This window comes from Copidosoma floridanum, unplaced genomic scaffold, assembly GCF_036245765.1.
Source record: "Copidosoma floridanum isolate Cflo_tuat_1 unplaced genomic scaffold, Cflo_Japanese_pri ptg000004l, whole genome shotgun sequence".
Lineage (NCBI taxonomy): Eukaryota > Metazoa > Arthropoda > Insecta > Hymenoptera > Encyrtidae > Copidosoma > Copidosoma floridanum.
The window spans coordinates 11,699,719-11,726,417 of record NW_028321881.1 but is presented as its reverse complement, the minus strand read 5'-3'; the positions used below and the strand labels follow the sequence as shown (position 1 = coordinate 11,726,417).

Below are 26,699 nucleotides of genomic sequence, written 5' to 3'. Positions count from 1 at the left end.
CTGAAGAGTTGGTGCAAATTGTGCTCTGGCTAGATATGTCTCCTGGTATTATGCCGGAGACGTCATCGGTTGGAATGTCTTTATTTTTGATCGCACTCGTCGAGATTCAGGGTGAATGGAAACGTAGGTCCCTTTCCCCTTAGAGAAGAGTGTCGTCAGTAACCGGGATATCCAGCTGCAGGACTATAATCTCCATTGTCTATGCGGCTCGTTAAACAGCCGAAGCACGACTGCATCAGATATCGAGACGCTCCGGCGTATTATACCCACACTTATTTATTTCTGTTGCAGGTAACCTTGATTTTATGTCAACGCCACCTAGCGGATTTTACTGAACTAAAGTGAAAAGCTGGCGTATTTTTGCAAAACTTTGAACTCATTTATTGCTATTGTTATTAAATTTTATAAGATAAAAACTATACTAAAACTATTTAGGAAGTATCATGAATCAGTGTGCAAAATTTCAGCAAAATCGGTTCAGTAGTTTTTGTGGTTAGCGATTACAACGGTTTTAGCGACTTTGCTTTATATATTAGTAAGAAGAGTTTGACATTTGGTTTGATTCCCACAAATATTTCATAAAAAGTTTTGTTTTTACTAATATTTTTAATAGTTATATTTATTTGTTGTCATTGTTTTAGGCTAGTACTTTAAAGCAATATAACATCCATCCGTACCCACTGCCGATCGACTATGTATTTTCATTACCCCGTCAAGTTTTTCTACATAAGCTAGACCCGGTACTAATTGTACACCTTTGTGTTCTATAAAATTATAAATCCCTTTATTTAGATATTGTTTTCTACTGTCGCATTAAACCTTTTTTAAAAGTCCTACCTAATTTATTTTCTACTAAATTTACAGTTAGTAAGATAATTGGTAGTTTTGATTTTTAATTAATGCTATATATTTTCATAGGTTTGCCTTAATCATCTATAGGAGTTAGAAAATATTTTTCACTGCCATAGCCCGTGGTTCTACATAGTCCATTTAAATTATTACGAATAACTTCTAGCATTTCTTAAGCCTTACTCCTATTATTTTCCAGTAGAACATATGTCATCTTACTATCAATACAATTAGCCCATTTCAATTCGATGTCTTTTAGTTTGTCTGGGATACCATCTAAGATTTTTTTCGTAACTAATTTATTAAAATTTAAAAAATTAATATGATTTAAAACACTATGCCATCTTTGATTTTCTGTTATTTTTTACTCAAACATTCAGTGTTTGTTTTATTCAAGTAGGGGTTAATGTAGGTATTACTGACAATTATATAATTACTGTCATTTGAAGTAAAATGATAAATATAATTGTAACTGTTAACAATTAAATATTTTGTCTTAAAAAAATATTACAGTGAACTAGATGTATTGCAGATGGAATTATCGTAGTTACATGTAAATGATTTCATCTTACATTGTTTATAGTAATTGTTGAATGTGTGCAAGCTTATAAACATCTAAAAAGTGTAGTCTATTGTATAAAATTAATGGGTTACAAGTAACTTTTAATGAATACAGCAACGGTAAATCACGTTCAAAATTTGTTGGCATATAAAGTCATAGCTGTTGTTTTATAGCAATTCAACAAAATATCTATTGATCACTTGGATTTCGTTTCATTTAAGTGACAGTATTACATACAGTCTCAGCACCTGTGATTATGTTACTGTCATCATTTTTCTTTAGCCTCAACCATGGAACATAACCTATTATTGTCTTACGTATGCGTGACAAAATCGTTGATAAGTTTATTTTTGTTGCGTTATTTTTTCTTACGCATGCATACTACAAGCATTGACTAGAAAAATGAAAGAAAAAAAAATTCTTGCCAACTTAACTTTTTTAAGTTGAAAGTTTTTTTTATACATAGGTACGTATTACTACAGACAAACAAAAAAAAACTTATTCAGATCATAATATTATTATAAAAAGGCTATTGGTGCTTGTATTATACTAAAAACTTTTTGAAATAATCCCAAAACATCATTTTCACTTTTACATTTAAAATGAAAAATGAAGAAAAAAAATTTATGTTCCTACTAAAAATACAGACATGCAAACAGTTACAATTCTAAGTTCAACAGAATCACAATTTAACTTTTTAAATTAAACTTTGTAAAATATAACAAACAACTCAAGACCATCTTCAGATTCAATTTCTGGATATTTACATGGCCTAATAACAATATCTTTTACTCGAGTAGCAAAAGACAGAATAAAAAAAAAAAGTTGAAAATCAGGAAAACAAGAAAAAAGAGCAAGAAGAGAGAAAGAATACCATTTAAAAAAGTAAAATTAGGAATGAAAAAAAAAATCAATTAGTGAAGCAACAACAACTAGCCATAACTAATATAATAAAATTCAAAGAAAACGGTTATTTGATTAAACAAATCAGTAATTTGCAAGAGCAATTATACTCTGTTATTAATTTATAATTATTAATTTTTGTACGTTAAAGTTAAATGTTTTAGAAAAAAAGTCATGTCATAAGCATTAAAGAGTTTGAGGTCTTTATAAAACGTTATTTTATAATTGCTTACTATTTCAATAAATAAACTAATCTTACTAAATGTTTTTTTCTAATTTTACAATTATTAAGATAACAGCATACAAGTCTAAATAACGTATTAATGACTCAAATGTCAATAGCTCATTAAAAAACAATAATTAGAATTTCAGAATTTATGAATGAAATGTTATTCATTTTTTCTTAGGTTACACTCTTCAATTCATGAACACCCAGTTTCACACTTTTAAAAAACTAAGATGACAGTAATTAAAGTAGTAGCAGTAAGTGGGTGTCAGTAATTGAAGCTATAACAGTAATTGGGTGTCACTAATTCAAGCACAGTGGCAGTAATATCAGCATTTGGCTAATTGAATAAGAGTTTAATAATGATTCTACTTTACAATTTTATTATTTAAATTAATATTGTATGGTAACTTAGTATAAAAGCTTTTAATTAAATAAAAAATAAAGTTTATGTACTAAAACATGCATAGCTTTTACATATGTCCTAAACAAAAAAGTGTCAGTAATATCTTTATTTACCCCTTTTCAACATTTCTCACGAGGAATCTTCCAAGCTCTCACTTTATATTTTTCTGTTGCTTCTGTACTTGCATGTTCTTTACAGTATTTATGTCCCAGCAGCATCAACAACGTCTACCTTTCAAAGTTATTTTTAGCTTCCAAAATCTTTTTCGTTCAATGGTAAAATCGTTACGTAGTCAATTTTTGCTTGTTGATTTGTTTTTTTTTTTGCTATCTCTAATAACTTCTTAATTATAAAAATTTCTTTAATATCAAAACTCTTTTCGTATTTCACACAATACTTTAACTTATTTACTTAACGGTTTTTTCACTTCACTTTTCTGTCTCTTTTATTGATTTTTTGTTAAGTGCTTTTTCTATTCAAACTAAACCACGCACCTGATCCTTATTGAATTTTCACGGGCTACCAAAACAGCACGTGAAAAATATAAGAAAAAAGGAACCACGCTCTGCTACCATGTTTTAATGGCGAAATACATAGATACTGGACTTGTGTTTTATACGAAGTCTGTCCAGAAAGTATTGGGCCTCCCTCTACAACTCCGTACCAGCATTATTCTTCATTATCCGGTGCATGGCATTCTTCAAAGTAATCCCTGATTAAAGAAACAACATAGTTCTAGCAATGTTTCCACTTCTCGTAACAGTCTTGGAACTCACTTTTAGGGATGGCCTTGAGTTCTCTCGTCACATTATTCTTAACCGTCATTTTGTCATAAAATCGCTGTCCTTTAACTGGTTTTTTCAGTTTTGGAAATAGTCAAAAGTCACAGAGGGGTATGTCAGAACTGTCCGGAGGTTATCTCAGTAATGCGATACGGCGTTTAGTCGAAAATTGTTGCACAACATTCAATGAATGCGCTGGCGCATTATCGTGATAAAGGAACCAGTCACCCCTTGACCAAAAAAAGCTTCAACGTAAAATTTTTTATTGAGTGTCTGACCTGTTAGTGCATATTCGTGGTGCATAACACATTCCTAATAAAAGAAAATCAGTCAACATTGACTTAACATTGCTTCGACTATCAACAGAAGTACGGCCTTCTTTCAAACGATGAAACCACTTTTTTATTCATGTTTTGCTCATACAATCATTCCCAAAAGCCTTCTGCGTCATCTGAATGTTTTCAGAATTCGTTTTTCTCAGCTGAAAGCAAAATTTAATGCAAATTTGTTGATCTTATTAGTCATTTTTAACAATCGCGAAAGCCGCCAAACTCAAAAAAAACTTTGTAAACCAAGACGCGCTGTGCATGAACTATGCGTCCGAAAGGTATCAACAAGTAACTGCTGAGTTCGTAATGCTTCACTGTTTACGTTTATGCACCACAGAGGTCGCTCGAACACTACGGCATGGAGTTGTAGAGGTAGTCCCAATACTTTCCAGGCAGACCTTGTATAATAAGTATATTTGAACAAGGAGTTGAATCAGTCAACTGTTAAAACAGTGATGTTTTTTGAATTTGTGGTAAAATGCGACTAACTTCTACGGTTAACTATTTACATTTAAATAGTTAGTTCACATTGCAGTTTTTAATAAACTCTTTTATTTTTGTCACTAAAGTGTGTAATTATAATTAGGAATCGTTTTTTTATCTCAAATTTTTTCTTCATTACTTCATTTAAAGTCTAGCTTCATGTCATATTTTACTGTATGGTTTTATAAATTTATGTTGAATGAAATACTCTTATAAATATATGAAATTGTTAAAATTTTTTGATACGTTCGTCAAAATTTTAAAAATTACAGAACCGATCTCTCTCTGATTTTAATACAACAGTCATTATAAGTTTTCATATCTTACGGACTACAATGAGCAGTAGCTATAATAAAAATATTTTTACAATTATTATAGAACTAACTGCAAAACAGCTCTGCATTTAAGATTTTTTATTTAACTGCTAGAAGTGAGGTTATAAATAAGACTTGATTGCAAGGCTGTTTTAGTGCTTAAAAAGAAAATCAGAATCTGTTTTATGTATTTACAAGGTGCACGAAGTTGAAGAGGATAGTCAAACCTATCGGAACCATTATAATTAGTAAACTTGGTGAGTCAATGTCTTCAGTAGTTGGTAAATACATTTAAAATCATCTATAATGTTTAGAAGCTACCATTTGTTAAATTAAAGAGTTTTTAATCACTAAAATGCGTCATAGGCAGTTATTTGGATAAATATAAATAGAAAACAAATAATTTTGAGAGTATACTTAAGTTTAATAATGTGTTTCAAGCAATTGAAAATCATAACTAAGTTGTCATAGCCGAAGTGTGACTGTATTTATTTGCTGTAAGTAGTGTCAGTTACTGTAATAGCTTACGGAAACGTAACTTTTAGTGTTGAAGCACACTTGGACCACAACTAATCGTGAGTTTTAAAATAGTTATTTGGTTTTAAAATTTATTCATTCACATTATACTGAAAGATTTAATAGTAAATATTGTTTACTGTACTGTATCTTTGATTTTTATTGTAGCGTTTATAAGACGTTAGTAAACTAGGGGAGCCTGGTTGCGGGATCTCACCATGATGCCAGAGCACTGCACGTCATACACCAAGAAAATAGTGGTAAATTGTAGGTAAATTGTATAAAAATACTAAATATTGATGAGAACAAAGTCAAATATCTCAAAGGTTACTGACTAGGAAAATATTAAAGTAATGGGAAGTACCATGTTATATATTCTGAAACTACGTTAAGGTAGTGCGAGTCGAAATGATCCTTCTTACGAAAACGTTGACAATTAGAGTGCAACTTATTGACACTTCTATTTATTAGTGGTTAAATTTTAATGTTAGTTTGGCAAGCCATTTTTGAGAAGTTAAATTTTCCAGTAACATGTTTAAATACTACATTTTATGAGAAAATAGTTTAAAATACCCGTATTAAATAACAACTTCTAAATTTTTTATAATAGTAGCAAACAACGACTATAAAACAAAAAAAACGAATGTTCAAATGTTAGAAAATGATCAGAATGTCAAGTACCGTTCTAATATCTCAATTTTTAAATGAATTTCTCTGCTTTTAGTACATTTAAAGTACGGTAAAATTTTTTCTAACCTTTTGTAATGTAAAAGTTCATAAGATTACTGAAATATTATCAGACGATAAACAAAAACAATTGTTCAAAAAATCAATGACTAACTGCTACGCAAATATATTGAAAAACACTAAACGGCATAAACTATCTTAAATGCTTAAAAGTATTGTAAAAAGATATTATGTTTAAATAGAAATCAAATGAAATACTCCAAAAATCATTTTATACAGAGCAGCAAAACACTGTCAGGAAAAGCTAGTGTATTAAAAATTTTAAATAATACGAACAATCTGTGCAAATTCTAATATTACTATTGTCAAGTGAGAGGGTGTTGTGTGGCATTTTTCTTTAATTATTTCCCCAACATCAGCTCGAGAGAGAAGCTGGCTCTCGTTCTGCTCCTTTCATCTTAATTGCTGCGTGGTTTTGAAGGCCCTCTGCGGTCAATCACATTTTTTCTTCTGGTGATAATTATTTTTGTTCCATTACTGTTAGTCTTAAGTCAAAAACCAAAAAGTATTAGAACAAAAGCAAGCTATGATACAGAATTTTAACCAAACATTTAATTATGCAACTCACGGACATATTGATTGACACGACACTATCAGTAAGGTTGTAGATTAAGCTTTAAGTCATAATAAGTCACAGGTTTAATTTAATAATTTCTTGCGATATCCAAGAGCTCATGATATACTCATGTCATCAACAGACTCCGTTAATTTTAGCTAAAACAAGGGCTGGAAATATATTCTGTAAGCTTGGTGCAAACTAGGCGGTAGGTTAAAACGCATTTCGTCCACGGTTGATGGTAGTTGATAGAGTAGAGGTCTATGAGTCTCATCGAGACACGAATTTAACTGTTTATGAGGTATTGGTCGTAATTCCTAAGCTATCATCAAGAGCTTTAATCAGAAATTCTAAGGAAGATCAGTTGTATAATCAAGATAAACGACGTAGATGGAGAAAACCACATGTTCATCTCAATCTATAATCAAGCGTTGTCCAAAACTTACTCAAATTCAGATTACAACGTTTTCTCAGTAACGTAAGGATTCAAAATAATTTTGGTATTCATTTCTGGCATTCATACATAAATATCAACACCTTAGGGGCTGTGCCTAAATTATGTAAGGCCGATGGGGGAGGGGGGGGGCTCTGAAATTTTCTTATGTATACTTACTTGAAGGGGAGAGGGGTCAACAAAATATATTACGTAAGATTTTTAGCATTAAAAATGTAGCTTAAATACTAACGCGCAACGCACTGAAAATGATGCTTCTGCTTCTGTCGCTTTCTTTTCAGTGTTTCTCGTGCAGATGGCGTGATACGCGCCAAAAGTAAATATAACCTTACGTATCTATGTTTTATTTCGTGGTTCATGTTCGACAAATACCATGTGGATTCGTTTTGACGTCGATTCGACAAGTGACAACCGGCTTCATCATTTTAGTGAAGAATATCTGTACGTTATACATTGTGAGAAATTTTTGTTGTTGTCAATATGTCGTTCAATTTCAATGACTTATACCAGAAGTTTTATCAAGCTTATAAAAACACACATCCTTCTATGACGTTAGAAAAGTCGCAAAATTTGGCAAATGAAGAGTGAAACGAAACAAAAAAGCGACTTTCACATGATAAACAAGAATTTGCTGAGTTCATGAATGAACGTATTAACTATGACAAATTAAATGGAGAAAAAAAAAGGTTACTCGGCTTAGTTACTTTTCAATACCAAATGTAAGAGAAAAAAAAAATTAAAATCAAGTTTCTTTTACTGCACAATTAGTCAATTGAAGAAACACCAATTATGCATGAAATATTTATAATTTTTTACATAAAATTCGTAATCCAAAAGAATGTTTGCGTATAGGTTTTAAACTCAGAATCTAGTACTACTGCACCAAAGACGAGCACAAACGGAAAAAACCACGGGAAAACTAATAAAAATGGAAAATCCTTTTGTGACATCACCACAGCATCTGTATCTACTGATATTGATGAAAAAAAACAAGTGTTACCTGAAGTTACCAATTGCAAAGAAAATCCAGCTGTTGAGTCAGTGAGTTTAAAAAGGAAACCAGCGCAAGAAGAAACTGCAGCAAAGATTCAAACTTTAGAAAGTATACTAGCTAGTCAAGTTTTAGCCAAAAACATTGATATTGTTGTTAAAAAGTTGATATTCATTAAAATATAAGTAATGAAGACATACAAAAAAAATGGAATAAAATTTGGGAAAAAAGTTGGAATAAAAAAAAAAATTAAATTTCCAAAAGCTAAATGCTGAGTACCAAAAAAGATTTCGTAATTCTAAAAAGGAAAAAAATTTCAAAAATATATTCAGAAAATAAATCAGTGGCTGCTTCTTTCAAAGTTCGTAACATTGAAGGGCGACCAAGATAAGAAGAAGATCAACCAGAATTGTTGAAAACGATAGTAGATTTAGATACTTTTGGAGGAGCAGCTCAAGAACGAAGAAGAAATCAAGTCCTGCATGACATTGAATGATGTACATAGCAAATTGAACAATATGGGTTTCAACTTATGCAGGCACGCAACTTATTTAAGACTTCTCTTAAAAAAGTCTAATACCGTTGAAGAAAAAAGCTATGTAGTAACAGTTCCTGTTAAATTGTGCAAGGCAAAAGATGATGAATATGAAGATAATTTAGACAGAAAAATTTCGTACGGCATCGATTCGGTATCTGGAATCGTTGGCTTCTTTATTGGGTCCTAAGCAAGTTTTTTTTTTTTTTCCAAGACGATAAAGCACGAGTTCCGATAGGTCTGGAAGCTGCTCAGAAACAAGCACCGATGCTTATACATCTGGAATACAGAGTTCAACTGCCTGACCATGATTGGGTCATCGCAGAGCGTCATAAGTTGATACTATCTGTGTATGCAGGAATTGAAATAAAAGCTCAGAGCTTAGGTGATCCAAAAGGTGTTAGCTACTCAGAGCCGACCTACGTTGCTATTAGAAGTGGTAAACATGACTCATTAACAGCTGCCAGCCTTTTAGAAGATTTTAAGCGACTCTTAACATTGAAAGAAATTAAAAATTTTACAAAATTTAACGGCAAAGTCAAGCCTATAGTAATCATTTCTTCAGATGGAGGCCCGGATGAAAATCCGAGGTTTGTAATTAAAGTATTTACTAATTTATTATTTTACTCGCTATCATTCTTTTATTTCATATTTATATAAATATAAAGTATATTATTATTTAATACTATTATGTTTTTAGGTATCCCAAAGTTATAGCTTCTGCGATCAAAAACTTCAAAGACTATCATCTCGATGCAATTTTTATAGTAACCAATGCCCCTAGTCGAAGTGCCTTCAATAGAGTCAAAAGACAAGTAGCATCTTTGAGTAGAATACATTTTTAAATAATCAAGGCAAAACAATTGATCTCGAGCTTGAGAAAAAACGTTTTGCTTGTGCAGGTAAGGTATTGGTAAATATTTGGAGTTAAACGGTAATAGATTCACATCCAGTCGTAGCAGAGTACAAAGAACCTTAAAAAAGTTTCCAATAAAAATTTTACTTTGAATTTAGATGTGGATGATGAATGGTATACGAGATACGTAAGAGAGTCACAATACTTTCTGCAAGTAAGGGTTTTTCATTATAGTCATTCTATTGTATTTACTGACATTTAATTTCATTGAAATTCCTATTTGTATCTTATTTAATACTAAAAAGATAAAAATTTATTTGAACGTGCTCTTTAACTGATATAAACTTGTAGGTTTCTAAATGCACAGATAATCGATGCTGCAAAGCATTGAGAAGTGACTTACGCTCCGTAATTCCAACTGGGTTTTTTCCACCCCCATGTCACGTGGAATAGAATGAACAAGGATTGCTGGTAGCTTCAGATGATACTTATAATTTTTTACCTTTATTTCAACGACTTAGTTTAAATATTAATATGCAGCCAGTAACAGAGTATGAAATAATGCCCTGTGATTATCACTGTCCATACGTGAAAATAGAAATCCACGATAGAATTTGTAAAACTTGTAACGTATATTTTGCAACAAATAAAGCTGTATTATTACACGCGAAGAAATCAAAATACTTAACGGAAACAAGATAACCTAGAAAAATTAAGAAAATTGAAGCTCGAAGAGACAATGAGCTTTTATGTACAATAAAAGATGGAAATACAGGCATTGAAACAGTTGAATGGGTTAAAAAGGATGATACTTATATTTCTGACAATAATTCACTAGTCAATCAAGTGGTAAGTCCCGAAAATTCGGACGAATCAATATGGCCAGTAATTGAATCAGTATCGAACTGGTTAGAAACCCCCTGGCAAGATAATTGAAGTGGATAAGAATAGAATACAAAAAAAAATAGATCTCAAGACTCAGCACATTATTTATCAAAATTTACTAATATTATAATAATTTATACAAATATTTGAAAATTTATAAAATTGAAAAAAAAAATCTTATGTAAGAACTAGGGAGAAAGGGGGAGCATAAGTGAAATTCTTACGATTTCGTACGTGGGGGAAGGGGGTCAAGAAATCTTATAAATTTCTCTTATGTAATTTAGACACAGCCCCTTAGTAATACAAAGTGTCTGTACTACCTTAAAACGCAAGTACAGGACAAAGCAAAGGCAGTCCTTAACACGCTTCAGATCATCGGCTTGAATTACACAACTGTCTATACTTAGCTCAAGACCCAATTTAAACATTGCTACTTTCTTCTGCCCATCCATACTATGACCGTTTGGAATATGAAGCCACTACGAAATGTAGCCATTACAGGTCCTCAAAAACTTTTTAACACAGTTAAAAAAAATATCACAATGAACTCAACGCACTAGAATAACTCATCGAACATGAAGATGTTTGTATCATTCCATTACTTGTCATTTGTATGGATTCGTCTACGCAGAGAGCATGGAAAGGCGAATGAGAAAAGATTAGAGGATAAAACCAACACAACTCTGGTCTAATACCTCGTCAAGCGTCAGCTTTCATGTCATTTCTTGCCCCACGGGCAGAAAAGTTTCTTTCCGCCTTCTAACCTCAAAATAGCACCTTCACCACTTGATTTTGGGTTCTTATGCGGAAAAATAGGATACGAAACTCGTTCGAAAAGGCTTCTTTACGAACCTCGTTACGGCCCTCGCCTTCGGCTCGTGCCATAAACCTCTCGGTTCGTAAATCGAAGCCTTTGCAAACTCGTACGTAATATAGTATTGCGACCTGCAGGCCTAATACTTTTTCACCCTAGAGTCCATAAAGGGCGACTCAAGCACTAACACACAACCGCGCCCTTCACGCGCTTATGTTTGTACTTTGTGCCCTAGTGACGTAATGGACCATGTCATTCTTTTATAGAATTCCTCCAGAAATACAAGAAAAAAAATTTTGTCCAATTCAGAAGTCAGCTATTATTATTAATTTTATATTTTATAAACAATTTATGCCCATTATTTATCTATTTTTTGAAGTGAAACTTCTTATATTGGGACGTGAACAGCCACGTGAGCAGAAATGCGTTATGAAAAAAGGTAGCCACCAACCCTACGGCCCAAGCCCTCTCCTCAATATTCTCTCTTATACACTCCCTCCAACTCCGCCTATCTTTCTTGTAGCACGCGACACTCTACGTCTATCGCTCCATCTCTCTACCTTGCATGGACGCCACGGGCTCCCTTCCTCTCACGCGGCTACTAAGGTGTGATCGCTTCGAAGTTCTTAAAAGAACAAAGTAAGAATCGTTTTCCTTCCCTATTCATCCTTTTTTATGTAGAGAAGTATGTTAAAAAACGTGCATAAAATATTGAATATGTATAATATGGCAACCAAACCTTTGAAAACAAAAAAAAAGCTAAATTTCAGAAGGGAAGCAAAATTTGCTGAAACTGACTATTTTTACGGATTTCCTAGAGAGTAACTACATTATCGAGGTGCACAAATATAGAGGAGTTGGAATATGCACTCACATAACCTTAATTTTTTTTTATTTTTATCTGTATCTTTAATAGTCATATTTCAAAGGCAAAGCTACATCCTACATATCCTAGCTGTAAATTGATTTATTTTCTATTTTCTATTATGTATTATAAGAATAATTGTCATGTGACTAAAACCTATTTTCTTATAATTAATTTTGAGATTAGTAGAAATTAGTTATAATCACGCGTAAATTTTATTGTAAACAATCATAGAAAAAAAATTAAACGAAAAATTAAAACTTCACAATAGAAAATAGCTATATGTCTTATAACACGTTAACCGGGGAATACAACTAACGTGAGTTTGTGTTTGAAACCTTATCTGTAATATTTTCGCGTATTCCATGCCATGCAACTTTTGTTAAAGGGGATTAGGGAAGGGCTGGGTATGACCAGTATTGTGCAGCACAGTGTGCAGCAACGAGTAGCACTGTGCAGCAATTGTGATTGAATAGCTTTTTTAGTCGGGAACACTCACTAACCGAACACGAGGGCACGACACTGTCACAGCTGCACTCGGCGCTGCCCAAGCCGAGACACGACAACAAGACGTACTTAATAGTTAACTGCTTGTTTATTGAGGTTAAATATTAACGGTCATTGATGTTACACTTATTGCATGGCACACTACAACAGCGACGATTCCTGTGTTGTGGCTTGCTGTTGCCACAAATTCGTAAATGAAGGTGTTATTCACGTAGTAACTCGCGATAGGGGATTCGGGCTGACTCTATAATATGGCATAAGGGAAGGGTGATAAGGGACGACTACTTTCACGCACGCAATGCACAACACCAACACAGTACACGTTCACCTACCGGGCTACTGCTCCAGTGGAGTACTCAGTGATGCTCCTGGCGATGCTACGGGCGTCGAGGGCACCAGGGAACCTGGATTACCGCGTGAGGGCTGGCTCGTGTGTGTGTGTGTGTGTGTGGCGCTGAGGTCTCGGCTTCGCAACCTCACGGCAATGCGGCAGGCGAGTCTGCTGATGCCGTGCCGAGCTGCTCTGGTGCTAGCCTCGCAACGAGCTCAAGTGTCTGTCCTTATCTCGCCGCGCAGGGCAACCGTATGCTATGCGGCCCAATACACACTATCAGCCAACAAAGCACTACACATAGGCCAACTCTACTACACTCCTGCTCCCGGAACACCAACACACCGATAGCTGCCATTCGCATCTTCATTCCTTTAGTAATGCACACACACATCTCTAAGGTACGGGTATAGGGAGAACGGAAGGAGAGTCAGACCAAGCTCTATAGTTACTCTTAATGCTACGGCATACGGGCTTGATACTGTAACTTCGTCCGCTACAGCAAGCCACATGCAAGAGAGAAAGAGCTACCTATGAGACTCTCACCATTTATTGTCAGTGACAAGAATTCCGTGACGTGTTTGGATGTATATTCAATTCGCCACGTCACAGTCTATTGTTTTCCTTACTCTCAATCAGATAGAGTGGATTGTTTTACTTTTATGGTAGCCAAAATTGAAAAAAAATGTTTTTTGAAAAAAAATTTTTTTTTGTCAGATAGAATGATTCTAACAAGAATTAGTTGTACATATATAATGTCATATCACATGCAAAAATAGTAATTGTTAATGAAAGGAATTTTTGTCCTGTGTAACTGGATAAAAGTTCCTTTTTTTAGGGCAGTATGGTGAAAATTTTTGTTTTATTCTGCATTGCATGACCAACAATTCGAATGTGTATTATTACATATATCATAGCAAATATGGAAGTACTTAGAATGCACGAACCACGTGTAACATAAGTAGTATGTATAAGTATTTGTTTATTTTGCACGCGCGTGTTCAAATACGTAATAATAATAAAATTTTTACTATTTTACTACTGGATACCGTAAGACCTATTAAAATTACGTGTAATCTAACTTTCTCAGAGTCTGTTATACCGAGTTTAATAACATTTAAGTTGGAAGTTTCACTACTGCCGGGGGTCCAGAGATCCACACCTGGTTATTTCATTTTACGTTATTTTATTTTTCCATACTTTCCAAAAAATTTTCTACTGTCTTACTAAGACTTTGTGTCATTACTTTAGAAGGTTCAGGCATTGTTTAAAAATGCTTTTTACCCTCTGAAAAAATATATATGATTCGTGAACACCTTTGGAACCTATGTGAATTTTTTAAATATTTTTTACCCGGAATTTTTTTAAGAAAAAAATTATTAAAATGTGCGAATGTAACATAGCCTCTTAGAAAGGCCATTCTGGAGGTTTCGATCATGTATATAAGTATGTCAAAATGCTTTCGACGTAATAAAAAAGCTTGTACCAAAAGTTCAAGTCCTAAGGAAGACGAAAAATATGCACCTTATTAGGTATTTGGAAGAAATATCTGTGCAAACGTAAACAAAATCACGAGCGGATCCTATGCTAAGTGTATAGGAGAGAACCGATTCTTGCTATGCATGCTAAGTGTAAAGGAGAGAGCCGGAGAATCTTACTTGGCTCCGTCAATGAATTTGGCAATGCCTTTACTGGTATGTGGATATACCGCTTTTTTCTCTTCTGAAAATATTCAAACTTCATGATGCGTATCTGTCATGCGTTTGGCTGCACCATCGCCACTACTTGTTGACATCTAGTCACCTCACTAGATCGTTTTTTTTCTACTTCGGATAGGATCATTCAAGTCACTGGTGAACTGCAACACTTAACTCTCAACTATCGTACACACCACCCCCTATTATAAGTGGCAAATGCTGCTATTCATGCGAGAGCGAGGGTAACAAATGTTTACGTTAACAAACGAGCTTGAATCATGGGATCAAAATAGTAGAGTGCACGTTGCCGAGATGTTTTGTATAGGTACGAAAGCCCTTCATCTCGATCGAAAAGGTGACTCCATCACGCAAGCCCTATGATTTTTTTTTCAGCAAGCTGATCAAGAGTTTCGTACTGAACTGAAACACACCAAGCAATTTCAGATGCATCGCCGCAGTCCCTATAGCTAGTGTCGTATGCGCTGCTACATAGAACCCAGCTACTAGAGAAAAAATCATGCCACTACCACTCGAGCTATATCTTATTGCTCCTCAGCCAACTAATAACTCTGTTATAAAAGGTACTTGGAGAGTACATGACCTCGAGAGATAAGCCTATGCAATACACTTTTGATAATCTGAGAAATTCTTCTACAAACCAGATAGAATGGAACAAAAATTCAGAGTGTTTGATAGAAAGGCGTAGAAGCGTATGTTAGATATAGGTGAACTTTTTTTATAGCTTGTACATAGAAGAAAGCACGAATTTAAAAATATTTAAACGTATTCTAAGAAATACAATTGATGATAAATTTTAGAATTAAGAATTTTTAGCTTAGAGACTTATACTCCAGAATTCATAACTCTGGTTTTATTATGCAGATGGTTTGATTATACTCGCACAGCTTGGTCCAGTGGTTTTCTTTAATTGATCGTTTAGTGTTTAAAACCCATATCTAATAAAGTTCGCTTACTATATATAATGAGAAGTGAATACCCAGATCTCCGAGAGGGCCAATCTTTACCAATATATAGTATTAACATTTCTTGTGATCCACTAAAAAAAATTGTATAGTGGTGGTTCAATAAATCCTTAGAAAATCTAAGAGATGACGTTTGTTTGTAGCATCACAAATTTTCTGTTTTTAGTGAAGAACATTTTTTACTAGGCGTCGATCAAAGTTTCAACAATTCAAGTAAAATAAGTGTTTATCGTCGATAGAGGAAATTTGCTTTTGTTGATTTCAAAAATTAGGAAAACAAGATAAAGGAGTGGTGATTAAAAATTTCTATTTGAAAGACTTAATAGCTGAACAATTAAAAGCCAAGTTAAATTCAATTTAAAGCACATCTGCCCCTTCACTTTTAACAGTTTACAATAAGATAAATGAATTTCAACGAAACCGTATATTAACAGAAGATGAGCACTATTAAGAATATCCCGTGAACATAAGTACTCCGGAAATGATCAATAAAATGTATGGTATGGTGTTAAGGGAGCGTAAAATAAAATAGTGCAAAATAGTTAAGGCCACAGAAGTTTAAATAGGTCTTGTAGTTTCAACCTTATACGATAAATTAAATATAAAAGAATATCTGTGAGATTGGTGCATTTGCTCTCAGCTGAAAACAAACGCAACCACATGGTCTCTTCTAAGGCTTAATCGGATCCCATGCGCCACAATCTAGATAAGTTTTGGCACAGACAAGTAACTGTGGATGAAACATGTATTCAATGTGTAATAAAACCATTTTTTATGAAAGTTGTATGTATATCCTACTAATGAAAAGCCACAGGTATAATGTTTGATGTGATGAGCAAGTTTCTCATGAGCCTTGGTTATTTCGAAAGCAAGTGAATATCAAGCTACAAAATAGGATTTTTTTACACATAAGAACTAAATATTCAGTCTTTACGTTTCTAAAGTCTGTCATTGTTATATTTTAAATTACAGTACTTACTTTCTTTTCGTATTTTGACTCGAGTCTTACAGAATTTTTTTTTTCTTCAGCCTCGTCCATTTTTCGGAGAAAAGAAGAAACTTTATTTTCTACAATATCTAATTGGGAGCTGTTAAGAATACAAGCACATGCTATTATCCTTTTAATGGACGACAGAATTCCTTGAGACCTAAGTAACTGGAACAAAAAAAAAAAAAAAACAATTATTATTAACTAAACAAAACAAAAATTTTATCAAGCGATTAAAAAATGTTTCTAGCATACTTGAAAAAATTTTGAATTAACGTTTTTATTGACTCCAATAATATTTTCTAGATATCCAACTCTTCTTTCAAGATGACTTAAGCGGGCTCCCTCTTCTATCTTGGCTCTTTCAGGAAAATAGGTCATTTGATACTTAAGTGATTCTTGTTTGAGTGACTCTTCATCAAAAAGTTCTCTTTTTGAAGAGCTACGTTCTTGTGTTTTAGCACGTTTGAAAATTTCTATTTGAGATAGAAGCTCTCTATAAATGAAAAATATAATTATGATAAGGTTGTGTTGATATAAATATAGACATACATACGTTGATTAAAGATGACTGATGCGGACATTATTGAGGAAAAAAATTATGAGGCTCCTTTTGAGAATCAAGTTGTACTTATGTGAACAGTCTGCATAATTTTTCAATATTATCAATACATATCATAAGATCCCCTGAATTTTCATAAGTCACGTTTCATACATATACTAGCATTTTTATCATAAAATGATAACTAGAAAAATAACCACAGTCTTATTAACAATATTACTGATAATAGTTGTAAAATCGTAAAAATTAATTTATGTCAGTCAAGTACTCCTTTTAAACGCAAGACTTTTCCTAGATTTAAAAACTGGGACACTGTGTTAATACTTATAAGAATTACAGAAATATATAACACAAGACGTTTCCAAAACATAGACGAAAAAAAGTAGAATAACAATGATATAATAAGGTTTCCTGTAGTTCTCCGAAAAATAAACGTAAAAATGTAAAAATAAACTTTTAAAAGAGACTAATATACACGTACATGATGTACACCCACCAAAGCCGCTCGACCACCCCTTACTTAGAGGGGAATGGAGAGAAATGCATGTGAGATGAAGGGAGATGTAATAAGATATACAAAACAGCTAGAAAACAAACGAATAATGAAGTATTTAAGGGGACTGGGTGGGATATAGAGGACGATTAAGGGGTGTAAGAGGCTGAATCCACTTAAGATAACTATATAATAAAGGAAGATGTATATAGATCAATCTAATACTTTTTGACCAAATCGTGCGCGCTAAGTTGTTGGATTTTGCTAATTTCTTAATATGTTAAAGTACACTAAAAGTCATCAAAGATGCCAAATTTTCAGCCCTCTAGGCGCCCTATAGCCCAAGATAAAGCAATTTGAATTTTGAAAATAGGCCTATTTTTAGTCTATTTTTGACTATGTTCGGAAATTCGCCAAAACCAAATTATATTTGAACCATTATAATTTTTTTCTCTTGAACTCAACCTTGATGAACATTGAATCAGATATTTCCTAAGCATAGAGTAACGAATGTTTATAAGTATTGCTTTGTGTATAAAACTGTTTTTGATTGTTTGAGACCTTTATTTCTCATGATTTTTTGCGTGTAAGTCAAGAAACCTATCACACGCTTGAAGCCTACTCTCAGAATCAGTCTATTATTACTATGTATTTCTTACAGGGAAATCTTAAAATGTATGTCGAGACCTTGATTTTGCTGTTTTACACAAGTTGGTAGTTGCTTAGTATCTGGAACACCAGCGGTTTTAATTTATGAAAAAAACGTAGATACCCTTGTTGTGAACGGCTTAATTTTATTATCTTAGAATCACAACTATAAATCGCTGTAATTCTTATTAATTATTCTTAAGAGGCTTTGTTAAAACATTTAATTAAAGATTCTAGTATAAACTATAATATTCTTTAATAAAAAATTTTTAGCTGGTTTATTATGGGTACTATGCAGATTAGCCACAGGTGTGTGCCTAATTTAAATAAAGTTCAAATTACTCATCAGTTATTAGTATGGTAACAAAACTCCAATGAATACGATTTTAAATGACATTTATAATTTTATATATAAATACATAAAATTATAAATGGCTAAGTATTGACTGCTATGTCCTGGAATAATCATTTTACAAAAATTTTCAAGACCAAACTTCTGCTAAATGTCTTACTTGTCGAAACCTTTAAAACTCAATATATTGCTACAGCTGGCATGCTGTTGGATTTTCAACATTTTTTACTTCTGATTAAATCAGTTATTTGAAAATTTATACAGTATTGCCGTTCTTTTCGTAAATACCAATAAATACCAATTTTCGAAATTTCTGAAAAATTATTATTGCTACTCTTCTGAAATTTGATTATACTAAAAAAGCATTGTAAATAGTTGTATAATAAAGATACATTTCATAGTAGTTTTGAAATAAAAAAAAATTTCTTTCATCTAACAACTATGTACCTTAACTGACACCACGCTAGTAGTAATGCATTGAACTCAGGTATTTAAGATCGGTCGAGGGCCTCGAGGCTTGGACATTGTTTTCCAGCCTTGTATATTGTACAGTCGTTGAATTAAACAGTTTACTTGTAGCACAAATAAAAATAGCAGACCTCAATGCCCGGTATGAAAAATACCGTAAGAAAATAATAAAATTGACTGAATATTGAAGTTGAAAACGTGTTTTTATAAATATTATATACCATGACTACATCTTTTATTGAATTATATATACGTTCCGAACTTATTTATTTGTCTGTGATTGTAAATTGTATGAATATGCTACTCGAAAAAAAATTTTTTTTTCCTCTGTACGTCTAACCAATAACTGTTATATCTAGTAGCTTTTGATTTTTCTTTATAATAATATTAATGTAATATTAATGTCAAATAATTTAAAGTAACTAAAAAATGACGATATACTTAGCAGTTGTTCTGTGAAAGAATTAGTTGATTACGATTGTTACTCTTATAGATTTTCTTAAAAAAAATATTAATATAATTCTAATAAACTAGAAAAAGTAGACGTTAAGCTTCTGACACTTAGAATATTAGGTTTGAAAGATACACAAAATAAATGCATATGTCAGAACCACATTGACAAATTTTAAAATTATTATGCATTTCTGCAAGTCAAGTGCATTGATCCGCTGTTAAAGCACTGAAAAATAACATACAGTGATTTAAGACCTATAGATATGAAATCCTGTAAAATAATCTGCGTATTGATCCATTTTAGGCATATAATTGATGTTTGTTAACATCTTAATGTTGTAAAGCAAGAATTCGCTGCCTATTCAACAACTCCTTTAGACATTACAGTTGATTCTGGTAAAAAAGTTTGTGAAACTTGTGAACAAACCATCCAATTTTATGCATTATCGAGTAAGAATAAGCTTAAAGACTAAATATCTGATGATATGAGATTAAATAGTGTCCTTACTCAAGAAACAAACTGTGTCACATTAATAACTAATTCACCAGATACAAATACATACACGTTTGAAACTGAGAGTCAAAATAAGAGAAAAATTCACGAAATATTGGCTGTTTGCAATCAGTTTCCTTTTAAACGTCCTTAGTTATCTGATTACCGTTTAACACAAAAAGCTATTTATTTAGTTCAAAGTGTAGTTAATCATATAAAAATGTAATTTCAAAACCAAGAAATTAAAGTGCCCCACTTCGATTTATAAGTAATGTCCCACCAGAATAATAATTTCGAGGAAATAATTTTAAGTATTAAAAATTAATTAAAAAATTGCAGATCTTATTATGAAAAAGTTTTTTGAACGTAAGCTTATAAAACACTAGCAGCCCCCCGTCTCGGCTTCGCCCGAGACTTATTTAATAAAACACCGTAGTGTGTTGACATGTAATGTTAAATATTTTCAGTTAGAAATTTTACACATATTCCTGATACATCTCAGAACAAAAATCTTCTTATTAAAAACATATTTTTTCGGAATCCACATAGTTTATTTGGTTAAATAATGACATGTAAAAATTCAAAAAAATTATGCTGATAAGTACCGTGCGTTCTTTATGCCATAAAATAATCGGTGGCCATAAGAAGCCGTTGATTTACAGTTTCTCCCGTGTAATTCACGAAAACGGCTATTTTTTAAAGCTGTTAAGATTTTAAACCCCCAAAAAATTTATATTAAATAAAATTTTTTTTCTCATATCTCACAACTTTATTACCAGAGCAACAAAGTCCTGGACCTTAAACCCTACATTTTTATTGCCACAAAAACACAAATACATTTTCTACTCATTAAAAAATCTGAAGTAGGATCTTTAAAGATTTCAGAGATTGCTGTGAGGGTACAATGAAAAGCTGATCTCTCACGTAATGGACTCTTTAGTTGTAGATTTTGACGCTGCTGTTTCAATCTCGATAAATTTTCTGCGTCAGTTTCTTGACGTCTCAAATTGTATTCATTAGATATATTTGAAGTTTTCCTTCCAATATACCCTTTTGCGACTATTAGCATGCTTACGACCTTTATGACCCCTAAAGGCTATTTTCAGTCAACTTTGTTAATTTTAATATATTTGTAGGCAAGGTAGTTCGACGTCCGATGGCCCTAAAAAAGACCGGTGACTTTCTTAAGTTAACTCTTTCTTGACTGCAGTTAACAGCAATTGTGACTGCCTGGATACCTCAGGGTGATCTTCTCTGGCTTGCTGTTGAAAACACAGACTGATTGAGAGAAAAATTACCAAGTCCGAAGCTTTGGGGCTAGTTGTAGTGCTCTTTCCCAACGTCTCCCGGTATAATGACGAAGACGTTAGTGTCTAAAGCACCTTTTTTATTTGCAGATTCAGTTGTTTTGGTGATCTTAGATAGGGAGATTGTTTAGTGATACTTGTTCAGTGGAGGCTATCCCGTTGGCTCAAGTATTTTTTTCCTTCATAGCTGTTATAGGTTTGCCCAACGCAGACCTTGGAGAGGATCAGTGATTCCTGGTTGAATGCTTAGAGTCGAGAGGGTAGTATAGGGTCGTCGGTGACCGGGGTTTCCAGCCTTGCGAAGAACAACTCCGCAGGTGACGTCTGCTAGTGAATGGCTGACTTGGTTTAATAGTGCCCGTCTTTAGTTAATATAGTCTTTTAGTCAACGAATCGCTTCCAGAAATGGTAATAAAAATGTATTTGTTGGCAAGGTAGTTTACACTTAGGTGGATCCTAAAAAGAACCGATAAAATTGATGGTTAAGTAGAGAACGTTAATACTTATAATGGCCCTAAAAAGCGCCAGTGGTGAAACTTCCAGGCTATTCTTATTCCTAATGATAAAGAGCTGGCTACGGTTGCTTTATTCTTACCCTGGGAGTCTCGATATACGAAGACTGTGATGGAGGGAGGTACGCTGCTAACCAAAGAATATCTCGTCTCGGGTCATTCCCCGGATAACCAACCGCTCATCGTTAGACGGGAACATGTGGGTAAACGCATTGGGGACGCGACGACCAAGAAGGTAGCCGTTGTGGCTGTCCATGCCCCTCAGAGCTCAGAGCTGTTTTCTTCCCTTGCTTACATTTGTAGCCACAAATTCTCTAACTGCACCAGGTGGGATGGTGGAACTCCCTTACAAATCTGATGAGTTGGAGCAGATTGTGCTCTGGCTAGATATGTCTCCTGGTATTGTGGCAGAGACGGCATCGGTTGGAATTAATTTTTTTTTTTTTGATCGCACTCGTCGAGATTCAGGGTGAATGGACACCTAGGTCCCTTCCTCCTTAGAGAAGAGTGTCGTCCGTAACCGGGATACCCAGCTGCAAGACTATTATCAGCATTCTCTATACAGCTCGTTGAATTGCTGAAGTTCGACTACAACACTATGAAGACGCTCCAGCCTATTATAACCACACTTATTTAATTAAGTTGCAGGTAGCTTCGATTTTATGTCGACGCCACCTAGCGGATTTTACTGAACTAAAGTGAAAAGGTGGCATATTCTTGCAAAACTTTGAGCTCATTTATTGCTATTTTTACTCAATTTTTTAAGATAAAAACTATATTAAAACCATCTAGGAAGTATCATGAATCAGTGTACAAAATTTCAACAAAATCGGTTCAGTAGTTTTCGTGGTTAGCGATTACAACGGTTTTAGCGCTTCTGCTTTTTATATTAGTAAGATTGATTGTTTTTATTTTATCGTCAAATTTTATATATACTTTTTCAAATAACACAAAATTTTAAATAATATCAACAAAACATTGAATGTAAAATAATTAATATTTTAGGTAAAAGATGTAAATAAAGTTACTTAAGAATATGAACTGATATTAAAAATGAAAAATAGCACAGTTTTATCTAAATGATGACAATAGCATAAACTGTAGTAGTATAAAGGAATGTATTAAAGAAACACTTTCTGACGGGACTTTCACGTATCTGCAAAAATAATCTTGCTGTATGACCTCAAAGACTTGCACAACGATTGGGTAAAACAGTCAAATTGTGAATGTGTCCCCTGTTTTACTTTTTTTTGTCAGATCAGGCCAAAACAGTGCGTCTTGGCCAGCAGCTCAGGAACATATAATATTTGTGTTTGCCTGTTGCATCAAAATATAAAATTAAAAGTACAAGTAGTTCTCAAAAATAAAAATTACAAAGAAGCTATCCAGCAAGGTGTATCTCTGCAGAGAAAAAAATGTGTATATTACATATTTGTGATCTTTCTCCAAAAATAGAAGGTATGAAACAGTATTCTAATGAGTCAGTTGATGTTAACATCAATAAATCAATAAAGTATAAGAATTGGGCATAAACAATATTCAAAAAAGATTCTGAAACTTTTTTGTGTTTACGTATTATCTTGCAAGATTTCAAAGAACCAATAAATTCATTACTAGAACAACTTCGTAATGATATCTGGGATTTGATAGAACACCACTTCATAGCAAATCAACAAAAAGGTTATTATATACACTATAAAAGTAATTTAAAAAAAATACTGGCTTACTTACCATAGATTCTGCTGAGAATTTTACATTTATATGTCAAGATTCTACGCAATAGTTTTATTTTAATAATATATCGGCATTCTTTTTTACTGCCACGATACATTACATTGATCACGAAAGTGACTTTTAGTAATTAGCTTTTGTCTAATATTAGATTGTGCTAATCACCAAGCATACTCAGTACACATGTATCAAGAAGTTTACTAAAGCAAGTGTAAGTTGAATATTCTTGGATAGAACGTATAATTTTTTTCTCAGATAAAGCTCCAACACAATTCGAAAGCAAGTATTATCTTTTTCATCTCTATAATAAAATGTTATGAAAGTAACGCTAATAAAAGAAAAAATTTTTTTTCTATCTTACAGAAATAATTTAAATAACATGTGTAATCATGCTAATGACTTTCAAATTGCTGTGGATTCATAAAATTTTTTTGCTACATCACATGGCAAAAGTGCTTGTGACGGAGTAGGATCCATGGTAAAACGTTGTGCTAGAAGAGTATCATTACAAGAACATACTATATTAAACGCAGAACAGTTGTATGAGTATCTGGATAAAAATGTATCAAGAATAAGATAGTCCAATAGGCAAACATTCGTTAGATGCTATTTTTTTAAGTAACAATGCACCCAATCATCTTGGAATGTTAACAATCATTTTCTGGTTTTTCCATATCAGTGGAAAAGATGTTGAAAATAGAGAAAAAAATGGTTAAAACGATTTAACAGCACTAAGACCGTAAATAATACAAAAAAAACTCAATTTTTTAAACCTCTTAATGATAGAACATTAGAAGTTAAATTATATTTATCTAATAATGAATCAGTAATTATAAAATTGCTGGAAAGTATATAACAGCATTTATATGATTCCTGTTATTAATCATTAGGAAATAATCATATTTTTTGACTATACTTGGTATTATTTTAACCATAGAAACTTATTTCGAATATGTAAAGTACGTAAAAAAATATTTACCATAGTAAAGCAAAAAAAATCACACAACGATCATGTTGAAAGTTGAACGCCTCGAACTTACTTTATGATCAAGTTAAAATTACTGACCTTCTATTCGAAAGCAAGAACAAACAGTTTCGCGTATTCTACAATTAAACTTATACCATTTAATGTTAAATATTTAGTGTACCAAAAATAGTTTTTAAATACTATATCTTAATGCCTCATTTAATTAAATTAAATAGACCTGTTTTGATTAAAATTTTCTTAAACTTGCCTTTCGAGACACCTTACTCATGATTTGAAATAATAAAAATGGTATACATGTACAAAAAACGGTTTAAGTTTTCTTTTGATGTCTGTGTAAATCGCTTGACGAGTAGCGAAACAGAAAAAAAATTTTTTTTTGTAGATTATTATAGTTTATACTAAAATCTTTAATTTCATATCTTAATAACGTATAGAAAAAGTAATGAGTAAGAATTATAACAATCCATAGTGAAGACTGTTTCCAATTCTGAGCAACTACAAACTTGTCAAAAACAGTAAAATAACGGTCTTGACATATATTTTAAGATTTCACTGTAAGAAATATATAGTAATAATAGATTGATTCTGAAAGTAGGCTTCAATCATGTAATAGGTTGTTTGACTTAAACGCAAAAAATCATGAAAAATAAAGGTCTAAAACAATCAAAAGCAGTTTCATACACAAAGCAGTAGTTAAAACATTTATTTCTCTATGTTTAAATAACATCAGATTCAATTTTCATCAAGATTAAGTTCAAGAGAAAAAAGTTATAATGGTTCAAATATCGGCTAAAAGCTCGTTTTTTGCTTTTTTTGACACCTTTTAATTTCACTAACTCAGCGAATTTTTAATTTTTTGACCTCACAAAAGCTTATTTTTTATATGTGAAACATCTTATGGCCGTAAATTTTCTATGAATAAGCACTATCAATTTTGTTTCGACAAGCGCAAAATGTTGAGATAAATAACTTCAAAAATGACAAAAGCATTTTGGCAATACCTGTAAGAGTAAGTGAGATGGAAAGAGCCATTGATCGTCGGCTGTCGCGCTCCATCTCCTTTTATTCTACTTATAAGTAAGCCTTTTTTATTGCTTTTCTTAATATTTTGCGCTTGTAGAAAATGATAAATTAATATTAGAATTAGTATTATTTGTTCATCATTTTTCACAAATTTCTTCTTTGTGAATAGAATTATTTTAAAATACAAATACTTGACCATGATGCAAAGTTTTCCTAGAGTCTTCCAATTGTGTTAATTCAAACTCCATCTTGACCCGTCTTTAATAAAGAGGCAACGAAATTCTCGAACGTGCACTACTACGCACAGTAAACAGGTATCCGAAAAGAGACAGATAGACAAAAAATGTAATACACACAAACGTTTGTTAAACTAATAAATGGACCTATGTGTAGGTAGGTAGCATAGATATTTTTCGGCGTATATCATTGTTTTTTTTTTCGTTCTTGCTGTTTATATGTTGATGAACGAAAAATATATAAACATAATTGTTAGATAAAAGAAATTTTTTTTTATTTCAAAACTACTATTAAATGTATTTTTATTATTCAACTATTCACAATGCTTTTTTAATGTAATAAAATTTCAGAAAAGTAGCAATAATAATTTTTCAAAAATTTCGAAAATTGGTATTTATTGGTATTTACGAAAAGAACGGCAATACTGTATAAATTTTCGAATAACTGATTTAATCAGAAGGACAAAATGTTGAAAATCCAACAGCATGCCAGCTGTAGCAATATATTGAGTTTTAAAGGTTTCGACAAGTAAGACATTTGGCAGAAGTTTGGTCTTGAAAATTTTTGTAAAATGATTATTCCAGGACATAGCAGTCAATACTTAGCCATTTCTAATTTTATGTATTTATATATAAAATTATAAATGTCATTTAAAATCGTATTTATTTTAGTTTTGTTACCATACTAATAACTGATGAGTAATTTGTACTTTATTTAAATTAGGCACACACCTGCGGCTAATCTGCGTAGTACGCATAATAAACCAGGCAAAAATTTTTTATTAAGGAATATCATAGTTTATACTAATATCTTTAATTTAATTTTTTAACAAAGCCTCTGAAAAATAATTAAT

At 32.5% G+C, this 26,699-nt stretch overlaps 1 protein-coding gene across 1 annotated transcript in view; it reads right to left on the bottom strand.

Annotated features, from left to right (window-relative positions):
* The window catches only part of DCTN2-p50 (dynactin subunit 2), a 546,499-nt gene that overhangs the window by 93,334 nt on the left and 426,466 nt on the right, over window positions 1–26,699 (bottom strand). The window contains exons 6-7 of the mRNA XM_089597711.1: window positions 16,835–17,075; window positions 16,571–16,747 (exon numbers count right to left, since the gene is read on the bottom strand). Of these exons, the coding sequence (XP_089453837.1) occupies window positions 16,571–16,747; window positions 16,835–17,075 (418 nt within the window). The remainder of the gene's footprint in view (window positions 1–16,570; window positions 16,748–16,834; window positions 17,076–26,699) is intronic.